This window comes from Nomia melanderi, chromosome 2 (assembly GCF_051020985.1).
Source record: "Nomia melanderi isolate GNS246 chromosome 2, iyNomMela1, whole genome shotgun sequence".
Classification (NCBI taxonomy): Eukaryota; Metazoa; Arthropoda; class Insecta; order Hymenoptera; family Halictidae; genus Nomia; species Nomia melanderi.
Window position 1 is genome coordinate 25,583,625 of NC_135000.1, and position 15,744 is coordinate 25,599,368.

The window sequence follows — 15,744 nt, forward strand, 5'->3', positions numbered from 1 at the left end:
GAACAGGAAAAGGATGTGACAATGACGGTACTTCGTGTTTTATCATCGAGCTTGTTGCGCTGTTCGCGAAACTGTATTTTCCCCGACCGCCATTTTGATGAGCCATTAACATACACTTTTACTTAAGACAACAATCGTCGGGGAATAACGGTTGGCGATAAGTTCGTGAAAAAACAAAGAACGGAAACAATGAGCTGGACTGATAACACGCTTTATTTTCCTTTATACTGACTGGACTGAATGGAAATTCAGATTTCCATCCGGTTAAACAATCAACGATGAGGACATCGATGTATATGATCGTTGGAGGATCTGTATTTTATAAGCGTGCACGTAATATACTGGAAAGATGTAATTAAAATAAATAAAGAACCATTCTGATTGCAGTAATTGCATAGAGACTTAAAATTCGTATCCTAAATCCTTAGCAAACGTATTTGAGAACACCGTGTTTGCATTTGATCCGTCAATCTACTGTCGGTAATACGGAACTAATAACGCCATCTTCCACGATGAAACGCAAACATGACACGAGCAAACAAATTTTCCGAGAAATAATTGTTAAATGTTTTTTATATGACTTGGAACACATCAAAGTAGCGCGCTAAGAGTGCTGAAACTTTATGTCGCAAATATTCAGGGATCTCAGATTTATTAATCCACGGTTTTCATGACGGTGGTGATGTTTAACGTGTTAATCATGCTGTTGTAAACATTATGTGTACAGCAAATTTACGACGTGCAAGATTCTGTAAGCCACCAACGTCGCTGTGCCCACAATATATGTGGCCTTAATTAATCAAATTGCTAATGGCGCTGAGCCAAATGGTATCTATTTGGCCTGCAATCAAAAGGACATTCAACAACTGTCGTGCATACGCGGCGCTTATCGTTTACAAAATTTTTATGACGTATCATCGAAAAATCAAAATTCAGTTTCTCCCCGTTTTCAATGAAAAAGAAATCTTTTCTTTGGTCGCTGCATCTATCTAACGACTGCGGGCTCGATTAATTAGAGATCATTTCCTCTCGTTAACTATATCGATCACCGACTTTCCCATAAAAATATATATTCTTTGGAAGCTAACTCATTCCGGAGTTTTTCTGAAATCATTAAATAAAACTTATACGTTAAATGCTTCAAAAATATCTTGACAGTTATATTTATCAGTTGACAGGGACGCGAAACAATGCTTACGCCACAGTCTTGATTTTCCTGCTCGCGTGGGAGAAGATTCTCCCACGGTTTTTTAACGACTAAAAGAACAATTTAGTGAAACAATCGTTTCAATCTCTCGTGCCGGTTTTTTTGCTGTCCGATTTTCAAAAAGTCGCGCAATACAACGTAACGGGCCTTGGTTGGCTGTTCATCCTTGCGTGGCGGAGCACTCCAGCGGCTCTATTTTAAGAATCGACAGAAAGTTAAGATTATTTTAGATACATTTTTTACCTCAGGACCAGAACCAGCAGGGCGCTTAGCACTAGAGCATCACGATGGTCGAGTAAGTCGATTTTTCGGCGGACGACGAGGGATCGCGTTTGCAACGCGGAAACGAGGGGAACAGAGGGAAGAAAGTACAAAGGGAAAACGTTCCATACACAGTTACGTAACTTCGGCACGACACGAAACCTTAAAAATCCGTGAAACCACCACTGTAATTCCAGTTTCGTTCGTCGGGGGAGGAATCGAATCGCCGAGCAACATACGGAATCTCGATCGCCGCGTTACATCGCGCATCTCGGTGTCGGTTCGAACGCATAGATCTTTCCGCGAAATCTCCTACGCTCGCATATCTCTCGCTCGAGTGTTATTGTGCATTTAGACTGTCGTCGTCAACATTTTAGCGGTGTGCTCCACATTTTCCTTCCCTCCAGAACTGGTTGTGTTATGCCAGTGTGCGATTTCGATCTGCCGCGTGGGGATCCGTCGATGACACTGGCTTCACGGTTACATTTATTTTTACGAGTTCCAGTTTTCTGACAGTCGAACAAGTAGCCGAGCAAATCCTTACATTACCGTCATCATGGATCTGCGAAGAATGTCGAATTGGAACGTCCTCAGCGTGGAGGCTGCTCTTCAGCAGCTGAACACTTTCGAAGACGGCAACACTGAGATCGTTAGACGCCCGAACACGGTAAATTAATTCGCTAAGGTATTAGTTTTTTTTATATCTTCGGGGCTAATGTCATGGTGGTTGCACTTGGAACGCGGAGAGTTGCAGTCCGTTGCGAACGTCTTGCAAAACTGCTGCAGAACGTCGCCCCACGAGGTAGACTTCTTTTCTAGGTCCTGACGCTTGGGAATACTAATGGGTTCTACCTATTCTTGTCTCGTCTGCTTACCTTACTGCTTGTCTTTATTTATAACTAATTAAACCAGACGCGGTTCGAAGTGCATCCTAGTATGGCCCAGTCAATCAGCGGCGTTCCGAGCAATATTGTCATGTCCCGTTGTTTGTTCAAATGCGGATTAAAATGAGCAAAAGGACGTTGTGATTCACGCATCCTGTGACGTACCTCTGGTGGTTGTGTTAATTAACTGCAGTTCGGATTGATTCATCTCTGGGCCAGCTAGAATTTTAAATTGTCAAAATGAGCATCTGGGGACACTTGAACGTGGAACATGCCACGAGCGCTATATCGGTCGGCGCTCGACATCGAGTCATGTCTAGTGTGGTAATTGTTTAACGATAATTAAAACGGAATTTCATTAACATGAGAAAATTGAACGCTGCTACCCTTTGAGCGCAGGCTGAATTTATATTTTAATCTATTCTAGAATGTCCTAAATTGGTAAACGAAGATACATGGTATTTTATAAAGTGTCATCATCAATTTGCAATTCTTTTAAACAATTCTCGTTACAATTTTCAATGATACGTCGCTGCACAATGTGCAACGATGCTGTAACCGTTACAAAAGTCAAGTGCAACCTGATCGGTAATCAGTGAAACCTTCTAAGTGCCACGCTATCGACTTCGTTCCATTACGTTTGTTTTCACTAGGAACTACAAGTATTTGAAAAAGATACGTATTGTTTAATGAGTCTACAGAGACCATCGAACGTCAAACATACTTCCACTCTTATCCGCCTTGCTGTTTGATCTGAACACTTCAGATCCGATGTAGTATCTCCAAACAATAATATATCGATTATTTGAAGAACATCACGCGTGATACCCTATCAACCCGTTAATTACTGGAAAGTTTTATATTCTTATAGGAACGTTAATTTGTTCGCGTATATCTCTTATTCCCCACGTGAATGGGTTCGGTCTCGTGTCGGACTAGATCCAAGTTTCAAATCGACCGACTAATTTCTAGAGCATTCGAGTGACCCGCAAAAAATTGTAACGCCACAGAAACAATTTCAATAACCCATCCAAAAACATCATAATCATTATTTTTCGATCAGTCTAAGAAACTTGTTCGTTATCGATACCAAAGGAAAACCAAATCAAATTCCCAAACGTTCGATGCTCGAAATGTCTCGTCCAAAGGCTTCTCGTTCGATTCCATAAATTCCCGAAAAATCACGTGGACTTTAAGGAACCGTGGAGAAACTCGTGGACTTTAAACTGTCGTTTGCGCCGTTAACGAACATCATCGCGAATTTGACGTTTCACGGCATACACAGGGGAAATGCACCTTGGCTGCAGGTGACGAGTTTAAAATTAAAGCGCAGACGGGTCTTCCAAGGCTTATATTTAGGACGACGCGCACGCGCGATCCGATTAGAAATGCCGTGAAGACTTAGGAACTTCTGTATCCACCGAATTCCGACGTGCGCCGCGATTTTCACGAGCGAGTGGTACACGAGGCTCCCTGCGCCCCCGGTTTCATATTTTTCTCCCCACGGGACGGTGTGCCGAGATCGCGTGAACACCATCCGCGGCGGGTGCAAAGTTCGGGTCAGCGCACGCGACACGCGAGCGAGTCCTCCGATAGATCGGTTTCCGAGATCGCGAAGTCCGAAATCGAGAGTAGAATCCGATCGATCGGGCCGCGTTCAGTGATCGTCGATCCCGAATCCCTTCGGTTCTCTTCTGCCAAGGTTGCCACTGATCAAACAGCAAGATGGATCTCGGCGGAGTGGACGTCTGGGGCCAGATCGCCGTGGAAACGTCTCAGATGTTCGTTTCCGAGGGCGGTGTCATTAAGAGTCGCTTCGCGGGAACCGTAAGTGACGCAAGATACCCGAGAACAGTTAATAACGAGTCCATGAGGAGCCTGTGAAAGAGCGACGCTAGAAATCTCGCAGAGACACCCCGTACTTTCCCCGTTGTCCGCGGTTTACGGCGCTAATCTCTCCACTGATATTCAATCCCACTGTTTCAGACCATAGAGAAGCTGCCCGACAAGGTAATTCTGCACGTCTTCAGTTACCTATCGCATCGCGAAATATGCAGGGTCGCACGTGTCTGCAAAAGGTGGCGGCAGATCGCGTACGACACGCGCCTTTGGAAAAACGTGTCCCTGCGCCCGGAGATCAGCGGGTTGCACGTCAGCTCGTTGGACAATCTGCTGCACTTGATCAGGTTAGCCGCCGCTATCATCCGCGGGAAAAATGTCGAGAATTTTGGCAGATAACGCTGGTTCCCGAAATATGTCTCAGATTCTGTCCCGCTTGCCAAGATAGTTTGTAAACACCGGCGGCGAGGTAGAAATTTCGAAAAATCAGAACCGGGCGTCGGGCATTTTTCCTGATCGGATCCACTCGGGCGGAAGGTAAAAAGTATTAAGGTGCGATGCTCTTGTTTTGTCTGGGACAGTACACGCTTCGGCGCGTCGCTGAGGTATATCGAGCTGCCGATCGAGCTGATCACGCACACCGTCCTCCACGAGTTAGCGAACAAGTGTCCGAACTTGACGCATATGCTGCTCGATTTCTCGACCGCCATGCAGCTGCACGATTTCTCGGAGATGCAGGCCTTCCCCACCAAGCTCAAGTACATGTGCATCTGCCTGTCGGAGGTGATCTTCATGGAAGGTTTCATGAGGAAGATCTACAACTTCATCAATGGTCTGGAGATCCTCCATCTTATAGGTTTGTATCCCCTTCGGCTTACGAGTAAAAAGTGCCTCAAGAAACATATATGATCTCGGACTGATCGCGTTCGTTTATACAGGTACCTACGAAAAGGTGGAGGAGGAAGAGGAAGAAATCTACGAGGTCATAAACGTTCATAAGCTGAAATCAGCGACTCCGAACTTGAGGGTGATCAACCTCTACGGGATCAATTTCGTCGACGATTCCCACATCGACGCGTTCTCCTCGAACTGCATCCAGCTCGAATGTTTAGCTGTGAACTTCTGCTCGAAGGTTACCGGTTCGACGATGAAGACTCTGTTTCAGAGGAGCAGAAGATTGAAGTGTCTTCTGATGCAGGGCACAAGTATCTATCTAAAATCAGAACAATTAAAACTTTCTCCTAGCTATGCGCTACGTAGCTCGATGGATACCTGAGAAACTCTTGTCGCAGATCTTCAAAGCGAATACGTGATGCAAGTGGAGTGGGAGAAATCGAGTATCCTGGAGTTAGACATCACAGCGACTGACTTGTCCACGGACTGCCTGATCGATATGCTGTCCAGGATCCCGGGACTTCGTTTCCTGAGCGCTGGTCAGTTGAACGGATTCAACGACAGCGTACTGAAAGCCTGGGCAGAGATGGGCAATCCCCGAAATCTGATCGCTTTGGACCTAGGCAGCTCGGATAACCTGACCGATGACGCGCTGCACAAGTTTCTGTCGAGATACGGCCATCAACTTTGGGGACTCTCCCTGTCCGGCATGCCTCATATCACTGATCAGCTGTGGCAGAGCGTGCTACCAATATTAACCAACGCCAAGTGAGTTTCCGTGATCGATAAAGTTAGCTGCTACTACATTTTTGTTCAGGATACTCTGTGCTCGAGTCTTGTAGAGACGAATAACGATAGGTAACGACGATAAAACTCTTTACGAGAAGGGACTACGTTAAATTGAATTTTTGTCCTTGGATGGCTTCATTTATTTTTATAATTCATTTGCCTAGGATTCTCGTGATGGGAACAAACGAGAGGCTGGGCGTGAATATCCACGTGGATCAATTGATGGACGGGATTGCCAACAACTGTCCGAACCTGGAGCGCCTGGAGCTGCGCTGGGATCCGGAGAACCTGCGGTTTTCCGACAAGAGTCAGAAGGCCATCGACATACTTCGCGTGAAGTGCATCAAGTTACGGTGCCTGGGTCTGAGGTAACAAAGTTAATTTTGAATCGCTGCTAAGAGAAACGATGTCGCGTGCGGTGATCAGTTTGATGTGTTCCAGTGACGGGAGGTACTACGAGATCGTGAAGGCGAATTTCGAGCGTGCCGACAGACTGACGGTCGTGCGGACAACGACGTGCTGCCGAGTGTCGAACTACTACCTCTTAGCCAATTACAAAGATCTGATATTCAATTAAAAGGAAGTTACTTTTTTTATCTAATAAATATTTGTATATACACCGCGGGGTATTCATGTATAAAGTGTTCCATGTGACGCATCGCCGGGCAACAGTAATCCATAAACGAGGTAAACATTCGAATGCGAAGCACGCGACCGGTTACCACGAGCCCGACTCAAACGATACGTTTTCATTGCAGATCATGGATACGCGGCAACGACGGACGACGAATCCATTATTCCGAGTATTAAGACAACGAACAAAATGCAAGATATATATTTTTATACACCATTTTTGAACCTGTACATACTCCACCGATCGCCGAAGATTTCGAAACTCTAGAACGGAACGTTCTCAAGCTAAAAGTGACGAGTCTCTCTCTTTCGAATGTGCAAGTTTCTTTGGAATTCGACAATCTCCATGTTCTTATTGACAATTGTAAAAACGGAAGAAAGATACAAAAAAAAGAAATAGAATGAACAGTTTGACACCATCACGAGGCCACGATTCATTGCGTCGATCGATGCGCTCGATTGATCGCGTCGCTGAAACGCGAGGGGGCGGGAGGGCGAGAAAGAAAAATTCTTTCGCGATATCGACGAGACGGCCACGCACCGGTGGTGTTCGTCGCCGTATCGATTGTCCGCTTAATTTATTCATGCAGCCGTGTAGACGACGACGACGTCGCACTGGCCACGGCCGGTCGGTCGAGTCGCTCGATTTCATTCTCTAGCCACATGCCAGGCCCCTCGTTTATGTGTTGCGTTATAGTCGACGCGGAACCGCCGTGGCCGCCACGAGTTTTCGCATGATTCCCGGAAGTTTCGTCGGCGACCGTCACCTTACCGCGTTCTCCCATCCCGATCTTCCTCAATGTCCGACGTCGAGGAGGAGCTGGTCGCGAAGAGGCTGAAAATCGTCCTGGTCGGTGATTCCGGGTCCGGCAAAGTGAGTTTCGAAGTGTCTGCCTCGACATTGAACGAGCGCGCGTCAATTTTCCCCTCCCGGAAGTCTTCCGCTCTGATTGTTCGTTCACCGTCGCACCTTTTCCACGGATAGACTCGATCGATCGGTGAATTTTTGTCCGAATTTTGAATTATTAATTGCGTGGATGGCTGCCATGTTTATTTAAAGTTCAGTCTGCCCGAGCATTCGAAGGACGCGGCGACGTATCGATTTATTTCTTTCGTGCGAAGTGGTCACTGCCACGATTTTAGACACGCACAGGTACCGCCCTTTATTGTCGAATAAAATAGAACGTTTCTTTGCTTTTCTTGGGATTCTTCTGTGTACCTGTTTTATTCGGAAATCAGTGTAGTAGGACCGTTGAAAGAGTAATGAAACTTTAATTAGGCAACCGTAAATTAAATGGAATCGTTAAATGGAATCTTCGTGTCATGAACGATTACGCATTGGCAATTGTTCCTCCTCCTTAGGAGCTCTTTAGTATTTAATGAGTAAGGCAGCTGTTCCATAGATCGTCTCGAGGAACTGTGACTGTATTCACATGCTATTAGATAGTCAGCATAACATGCGATGTCAACACTGAAATTTATGAAACACGATTGCAAGATCATTCTCTTTGTTTCTGTAACTTTTTATGATTCTTTTGTACGTGCGTTTAGATGTTTCACGATATTACGTTAACGTCGGTTCCTCCGTTTCGATTCGCGATAATTGAAAATCAAGGGTACCTGTTTAGACGAGCATCGCTCAGAAGTTCTGCCACAACGAGTTCACCAGGCAATACCTGCCGACGTCCGGAATCGACTTCTTCCTGAAGAATCTCAGTATCGGTTACTACAGAAACGTGAATCTGCATCTATGGGACGTCGGCGGTCTCGCACTTCATGGGAACATGCTGGACAAATACGTCTTCGATGCTCACGTAAGCAGACATAGACGACAATATTAAAAGAACACTTGCGAAGTCAATGAATTTCTACAGAAAGTTGAATCCTTCACTTACGAGAATGTGATTTTCAGATTATTCTGTTAGTGTACGACGTCACGAACACTTTCAGCTTCGAAATCCTAGAGGATTGGATCGACAAAATCAGAAAAGTGAACAACAGCTTCGACGAGGCACCTTTGATGGCCGTGGTCGGCAACAAATGCGACATAGAGCATCAGAGGTCGGTGAAAAGGGATCGAAGCCACAAATTCGCCGCGGACAATGGGTTCCCGTCTCACGATGTGTCTGCTAGGACCGGTGAAGCGGTAGAAACTCTTCAGCTAATGAAATTTTCTAGTATTTTCCGCATTATTTTTAAAGGAAAGCTTTCGTTTCAGGTGTCCCTGTGCATTGTCAACTTGGCGGCGCAAATCTTGGGCGTGCGACTAACGAAAACCGACCAGGATTATCACAAACCGATAATTATCGCGGAAATAGGTGACACGGTCGACATGAGTACCGTTCAAAAGGTCGTGAAACGAGCACCGACGAAAAAGCAGAGCCAGTTACCCTTTTATCCTCATCTACATGCGTCGAAGTCGGCGGTTTGCGTGCTGCAGTGAGAAACAATCGTAAAATATATTTCTAACAGAATTATTTTCGCACACGGAGTTTCAACGCGATCGCGACTGTCAGCAATGTACATAAGATGTTCGAATATTTTTCATAGATCTCTTACCGTTACCTGACGCGATTCACCGAAATACGAAGGGGGTAAAACGCAATGAAAGAACCACTTCTGTCTTCGCAGTAGATTTAGAAACAGATTTATTTATTAATAGAATCTTGCTACTCGTGGCAATTAATTGTTAATAGCGAGTCGACGTAACAATGTTAAAAATACTTTTACAATAATATCAAATGTATCGTACGTACGACGAAACGTATATGATGCGTCGAGCGACCGGAACCGCGCAACGCCGCGATCCCCGATTTCGGTGATTTCAATGCTCGCGCGTGACGTTTCCGTCGATTGTTCTTCAAGGCGGAATTGTCCGGCGCGGCGGTCGGCCTCGGATGTCGTAAAATCGAATAAAAATTCAACGGTTAAATAGAGTAAAACTGTTGTTCGCAAAAAGGTGAACGGAAGATCGTCGAACTTTTTCTATACCTTCTCGTAAATCGCTCGCTAGCGAGGAGAGCTCTCCCTATAATCTATCTATTAATGGCACTAATCATGCAAACGTTACATATTGCGGAGAACGTAAACGTACGCGGCAAACATAAACGGAGTATCAACAAGGGAACAATGGTAGCTAACAAGAGTGAACGGGGGCGTGGGGGAGAAGAGAGCGGTTGTGTGCGTATGCTCGGAACAATTGGTTTTACAAAGTACATGCGAGTTTGCGAATTGGAAGCATTTGAAAAAGGGCGTGTGCACGCCAATAAATAAGAAATAAATTAGTCGGCGTTTCCGTTGCGTCCGATAGGAATCAGGTAAAAACAAGTATACGCGGATCGTTGTGAAATACCGTGAACGTCGCTATGGAGACTGCGGTCATTCGTAAAATCAGCATCGGAGACTCAGCTCCGCCAAGCAAGAATGAAAAATCGATGCATAGAAATTCCGAGATCTAATGCCTCATTTCTGGATCGCTAATTAAAAGTACATTTTGCTCTTCGAACGTTAAAAAGTAAGAGACACTCGCTCGTCCACGGCGCGGTGGACGAGGACAATTTGCGGACGGTGCAGTCGACAGATTCGGAACACTCGTTCGAGTTGAGATATAGAGTACAATTCTATCCATTAAAGGTACAAGGTGCAAAATTATAATTTTCGGTAGACTTTAATTACACCATCGATTGTTGCTCGTCCTTTCTTTTAAAAAACCGAGACTTCAAGGGTATCTCAGTAGAGTTTCCTTACTTACTCTAATATGGTCGTCAGTCTCTTATTATACAGTGTGTCCTATGTTAATCTATTCGCGCGAGCATCCTCGAATTTCTCAATATTGCTTTAAAATGAACGTGTCTTAAAAATTATCGTGAACAACTACTGTGATCCGGAATGGCTGTGGATAGATTAGAATAGAATCTGTATGTATGATGATTATTCTTCCACAGTGTTGGCGCTTATCTTACTATAACTCTGATTTCTTCAATGGTCTCCTCGGCCATACATTCTTCGCTAATACCTTTTCTTTAGCTTCCCACAGTTGAGTGAATTTATCATTCAATGGAGCGAGATACGTGTCTATCCACTCCTGTATGGTATAATTGTCGTATATATCCGCCATGGCCGTTCTCATTTCTTTCTCGATGTACAGTATCTCTACTTTATGTCTATCCAGATCGGCGACTGCGTGTTCTACGTGGATAGGACTCGAAAAAGAATACTTTATGTTGTATGGTTTCAACCATCCCTTGAACGTGTTGTCCTGCTCCATTTTGGTAACTTCTTGTGTCAACGAATGCAGTCGTAAAATGGTCGCGTAAATCGACACTCCTTGGTAGCTGCATTTGGTCCAACCGTATTGAGGTTCTGGAAAACTTAAAGAAATAATACTCTCGCATTGCAGTGCTTGCAACACAGGTGCAGGTACTTCTGTTGGGAATCCACTCAGATCCGGAGCTAGCAGAATAGCTAAATTCATAGCCAAAGATGGCACAGAAGAGGGTAACAATTCACAGAGTACGCTAAAGTGATCGTACCGTTGCCATCCTGTTAAGATTACTCCTTTGAATGTGATCTGAGATGAGTATTTGTAAATAATTTCTAACCAATGCTGATGATTCTCCATATGGTAAGCAATGTCAGTATAATATCTGTCCGGCGAAGTAGCACCCTTAAAAGCTGTGGCAACCCACACATCCTTCCAAACCGATGCATAGCTTTCCCACAATTGGTCTGTTAAGGATGCTGCAGGATCTGTAGTGTATTTCCAAATAACAGGCTCTACCATTAAATGTAACCCTCTGTCAATTATTTCTTGAGGGGAAATGTCTCTAAACTCATCGTCCCACATGAGAATTGTAAGCTCCGGATACTTGTCCTTAATGTACCTTGCTACTTTTGAGACATGATCTAAGAATAGCTGCTTTTTGCCCCATTGTTTTCTGACCATTGTTTCCAAACATCTGGAGCATTCCCCTATCTGATATACTTCATCTGCACCTATGTGCAAGTGTTTTGCATTTGGATGTGCAACTACAATTTGATCTATCATTTCATAAATTAATGGAAGTGTTTTATTATGAGTAGGGCATAAAGCTTGAGGATAATGTGGCACTTCACGATAATCTTTGTACTGATCTAACTTAAGTACAAATTCCATGTGACCAAAGGTCTGTATTAATGGAATAACTATAAGCTTGTTCTCACTTGCAATCTGTTGAATTCTTTCGATATCCTTTCTAGTGTAGCTATTGCCTGCACTGATATCTTGGATCTTTCCTTCGAAAGGAAACATATCTTCGTATTCTATGAGTATTCCAGTGGCACCTAATCTTTTGAGCAATTTTAACAGGTACTTATAATAACTCACTTTGGGAGGAGCACCCTTTAAGTCCAGGTGCACAATTTTATGACCCTTGAATAAGGGAGAATTATTTATGCTCGATTTACCATTCAGCTCATTGAACAACATTCCTCCACCGCGTTTCAATTTACCCAATATATGAACTTCTATTTGCTGCTTTTTGGCAATACTGCGGGGGTTCTCTGTGAGATCACTTAATGGATAAACTTCTTCTATTTTCAATCGTGGATTCAATTTGTTCGAGGAGACGTCCTCGACCTCATTATTGAGAATATGATAAATAACAATCAGCAGAGTGAAGCAAATCATTATGATAACCATTAAAGAGGCTCTGCCTCTTAGACGCGTCATGATTGTCAGTGCAGCAGAACATCAAGATCAAATCACTATTTTATTATTCCGGCTTAATGAAAGCTCTCGTTACTTTTGACACAATTTGATTGTTCCTTTCACTGAATGACCGCACTAGCGTAAATGCGACGCGAAGCGTACCGAAGCTCGTGATTTATTTAAATTCAGTCCGATTTCGCTATGTCATTATAAAATAACTTTATACTCTTTAAATGATTGTTCCTTCAAGGAGCTAACACGAGCTTTCTCTTTATCACAGTTCAATGATAGAAATAGCAGACTGTTCTCATTGCTGTATAGTGATAAACGCTATCGAGAACCAGGCTGGCCAACCATTACCGCTGCAAAATAATACACACTTTCTAACCTTGATTTCACAAGATATTTTTTGCATTTTAAGATAGTTGAATTCCTTATGTCGATAGGACGTATAAATTAGAATCGTTAAATCAAATAATAGACATAACACCTTGAAATTGAAAATATTTATTCGACATTTGTCTATATAATGTGAACATAGGTTTAACAGAAATAGTTACTAAATAATTAAGTCGATCTTTTACTTTGCATCTATTTAAAATAGGCAATTAGATTCATCTAAAATTATTTACCATTTCAAATTTAAAAAAATGACACTGTTCCAAGTATTCTAATAAACTAAAACTAGGTACATAACAGAATGGCACCTAATATAATCTTAACAGATTCCAAGCATTTATAACGCATTAATTTAACAAACCAAAAGGAAATAAAAAATAGAATAAAAATTAAATATTCATCTATATCGTATCAGGATTAATATAAAGATCTTTCAATAAAGAATAAACTTCTTTTTCCACTTTCCTCTACACAAATGAATCAATCAAAAAAATATTTTTCCAAAACCAGAGTCATCAATGCCACGCGCTTGACCCATAAATAACAAGGTGCCGTTCTGCATCGAATTTGCTTAACGCGATCCATCGGAAGCATGCTAATCGATCGACGGTTTTAAAGGAAGATCCGTTTTGAATTCGCCTCGCAGTACAGCCTCTGTTCCCTGAAAGGTGCCTCTGTTATCCAACCCCTTTCCACCGATCGATATTTACCCTCGGATAAAACAGTAATGGTACCAGCGCGGCCGTCTCGAAATACGCACCGATTAAACGCGTAAAATGGAGAACGAATAGGGCACGGCTCGAAGAATGAAAAACCGTTCCCGGGTAAAAGGGTTTCACGAGAAAAAGGTATCGAAGACGAGCGAAACCGGAGATGCCTCGGTTCGCCTGTGTAATCGAATCCCTTCGCGGCGAAATCTTAAATCCCCGGCCCTTTATCTCGCTTTCCAGTATCCGCGAACCCTCCAGCCACCCGTTACATACTTAACGAACGTGACTCACGTCTCTTTAGTTATGACGGGAGTAGGGGAATAATTCCAGACAATAAAGCTGTTTAATGATGCCCCGCCGTGGGAGTTCGAACCACGCGACTGGCCACGCGCGCCATTTCGTTTTCGAAAAAACCACTTATTCCCTTTCAGATCAGCGACTCGAGGTGCACGCTTCAAATTCAATTTACTGGTAACTATCCTGTCGATTTCTTAAATCCGGAATTTATCTGTGTGTCTCTATAGTCTTCTTTAAACGAATACTTTCACAGAAAACCGAACTGGCCGTACAATCGACAGTACCGAAGCTTTCTTTCCGGCGAAGAAGACGAACGATCTTCAAAGTTTACCGCGAGACGATACATTAGCACGAAAAGAAAGAGTATTTGTTCGTCAAGGGAGTATCGTTCCAGCGGTTGTTTGAGGAGAAAGTGGGATTTTGAATCGCCACGTTCTGCGCAGTAGATCCTCGCTGCGCAGTTACTCCCGATCAATAGGCTCGCTCGAAGGAATGGAAAGCCGGCTGACCGTCGATCGCCGTTCAACGTATTAGGTAGGGCAACGAGCGTTACAATTCGAACAGTCGTCCCCAGCGGCGAAGGAGTTCGATCTCTTCGCGGAAGTTAGATAAGAGCGATCCCGAAATGCAAATAGCGAGGATGATTTTTTTGAGTTATTATTATCGGTGACAAGAAACAACGCTCCGCGCGGCCTCGAGGCAGGCTCGGAAACCTCTGCGTCTCCGCGGCCGAATCGCGGAACGCGTCAACGTGCTTCCGTGGCAACCGAACCCGGGACAAAGACTCGCTTCGACGATTATTCAGAAATCATGACTCAAAGCCCGCATATGCAGACGCTGGCGTCCACGTTTGCTCAGTTCCTCCTTTTCGCGAATATGTGAACAGCTGCGCGGCACGGGGAAGAATTGTATCACGGGGGAGCCGAGGAGGGCAACGTTCCTCTCGGAGAACGTAGCGATTCGAGACACTTGATTCCTATTACGTGTCCCCTTCATAATTGGAGCACGGAATTTACTGCCATTTCGTTCAAACTTGGGCATTGCGTGCTGCTGTTCTATTAAACGATTGGGGAACGCGGGGATTTCTTGAAATGAAGGTTTCTTCAATTTCACAGAGCCGCGATTTTTCAGTGGATTGTATAGGTTCAATGGAACTGTAGATTTGTTAATAGAGCCAAATGGTAAACAGATATTAGCGTCAACGGTTAGTAAACCGTGGAGAACGTATCGCAACGATCACTTCGCTCGGTGTTACGTGTCAGGGACCGCCATAAGTTTATCGGTCTCCGTTGAAATCCTCCGCTGCGAGCATATGTAAGCTTTCGTCACGACATCGATACTCGAGTGTCTTTCACGGTTGATACCTCCTTGATAAGGTGTTATTAAAACGATCCGCGCGATGTGGGGCGCAAGAAACAGGCATTGCGTCGGGAAACACTTCTCGAACCGTTTCAACTGCCACCGTTTTTGCCAAGCGACAAGGATGAGAGAAAATTGATATTCGATGAAGAAATCCTCGAGGCAACGTGTAGCACATTCCTTCAATACTCTTACAAAGTCTTCTTTCACACTCCGCCATCTTGAATGAAAACCAATATTCCATTCATCCAACTAGACATCAAAAACCACGAAACAGAAATGACAAGTAAAAAACTTCAACGAGAAACCTTTCGAACAATAACAATATTTAATTTTTTCCAGTAACAATCAATTTCCCCTTCGATTAATCGCCGATAGCTGTCAATTACGAGAAAAGGCGCACGAAGAAAAATTTTCATCGAGAGAAAAAGTCGCCGCTGTCGATTAACCGCAGTGGAATTAATTGGCACCTTGGCGAGCGCCGTTTCTTTCGCAACACCCACGAAATCGTTCGTAAACAAAAGCGGGAGGATGCGCGCGCGCTCGCGCGATTTTTGCTGACAATGAGGAAACCTTGCGTCCACGCGGCACGCACACAGCGACGGGTTTCATTAAAGGAAGGGCACGCACTCCCGTGCCTCTTTCCGAGTCGTCTGGAACCTCCGGAGATAACGTGACATTACGGTCAGCCGTGTGAGCAGTATGCGCGCGAACGTCGCCGAACGCGCACCTTCTTTCCTCTTCTCCGCGAGTCTTTGTGCCGTTCGCTGCCTCCGGTATTGT

At 44.2% G+C, this 15,744-nt stretch overlaps 3 protein-coding genes and 1 long non-coding RNA gene across 9 annotated transcripts; 2 read left to right on the forward strand and 2 right to left on the reverse strand.

Moving 5' to 3' along the window:
* Positions 1-190: 190 nt before the first annotated feature.
* On the reverse strand, positions 191-2,217 carry LOC143176920 (uncharacterized). Of its 2 annotated transcripts, XR_013001465.1 has the most exons (3): positions 2,018-2,217; positions 1,199-1,399; positions 191-1,104 (listed from the first exon to the last, which is right to left on the reverse strand). It is a non-coding gene; the product is annotated as an uncharacterized LOC143176920 (long non-coding RNA). The 2 variants fall into 2 exon arrangements; XR_013001464.1 differs by having other exon boundaries at positions 191-1,399.
* FipoQ (F-box/LRR-repeat protein FipoQ) lies at positions 1,364-6,929 on the forward strand. 5 transcript variants are annotated; one of them, XM_076374422.1, is made up of 9 exons: positions 1,364-1,502; positions 1,974-2,135; positions 4,339-4,538; positions 4,773-5,047; positions 5,130-5,396; positions 5,484-5,853; positions 6,039-6,242; positions 6,301-6,561; positions 6,633-6,929. In XM_076374422.1, exons 2-8 carry the CDS (start codon positions 2,025-2,027, stop codon positions 6,449-6,451), a joined length of 1,578 nt encoding a protein of 525 aa, XP_076230537.1. In that variant the 5' UTR covers positions 1,364-1,502; positions 1,974-2,024; the 3' UTR covers positions 6,452-6,561; positions 6,633-6,929. The 5 variants fall into 5 exon arrangements, with proteins under 5 accessions (XP_076230537.1, XP_031846825.1, XP_031846827.1 ...); XM_031990964.2 differs by lacking the exons at positions 1,364-1,502; positions 1,974-2,135 and adding exons at positions 2,419-2,676; positions 2,780-4,179; XM_031990965.2 differs by having other exon boundaries at positions 1,371-2,135; positions 6,316-6,561.
* A 130-nt stretch (positions 6,930-7,059) lies between these two features.
* Positions 7,060-9,426, forward strand: LOC116433177 (ras-related protein Rab-28). The gene is made up of 4 exons (XM_031990973.2): positions 7,060-7,381; positions 8,136-8,321; positions 8,420-8,653; positions 8,726-9,426. The coding sequence occupies exons 1-4, from the start codon at positions 7,307-7,309 to the stop codon at positions 8,948-8,950; spliced, it is 720 nt and encodes a 239-aa protein (XP_031846833.1). The 5' UTR covers positions 7,060-7,306; the 3' UTR covers positions 8,951-9,426.
* On the reverse strand, positions 9,139-12,581 carry LOC116433170 (hexosaminidase D). The gene has a single exon (XM_031990962.2). It carries the CDS (start codon positions 12,215-12,217, stop codon positions 10,469-10,471), a length of 1,749 nt encoding a protein of 582 aa, XP_031846822.1. The 5' UTR covers positions 12,218-12,581; the 3' UTR covers positions 9,139-10,468.
* Between the last annotated feature and the right edge of the window lie 3,163 nt (positions 12,582-15,744).

Excerpts from the sequence above, each read along its gene's own strand:
- FipoQ (XM_076374422.1), top strand. The coding sequence starts at position 2,025 with ATGGATCTGCGAAGAATGTCGAATTGGAACGTCCTCAGCGTGGAGGCT. Across the intron at positions 5,854-6,038 it reads CCAATATTAACCAACGCCAA|GATTCTCGTGATGGGAACAA; the intron begins GTGAGTTTCCGT and ends TCATTTGCCTAG. Across the intron at positions 6,243-6,300 it reads TTACGGTGCCTGGGTCTGAG|TTTGATGTGTTCCAGTGACG; the intron begins GTAACAAAGTTA and ends TGCGGTGATCAG.
- LOC116433177 (XM_031990973.2), top strand. The coding sequence starts at position 7,307 with ATGTCCGACGTCGAGGAGGAGCTGGTCGCGAAGAGGCTGAAAATCGTC. Across the intron at positions 8,322-8,419 it reads AATACGTCTTCGATGCTCAC|ATTATTCTGTTAGTGTACGA; the intron begins GTAAGCAGACAT and ends TGTGATTTTCAG. Across the intron at positions 8,654-8,725 it reads CTGCTAGGACCGGTGAAGCG|GTGTCCCTGTGCATTGTCAA; the intron begins GTAGAAACTCTT and ends CTTTCGTTTCAG.
- LOC116433170 (XM_031990962.2), bottom strand. The coding sequence starts at position 12,217 with ATGACGCGTCTAAGAGGCAGAGCCTCTTTAATGGTTATCATAATGATT.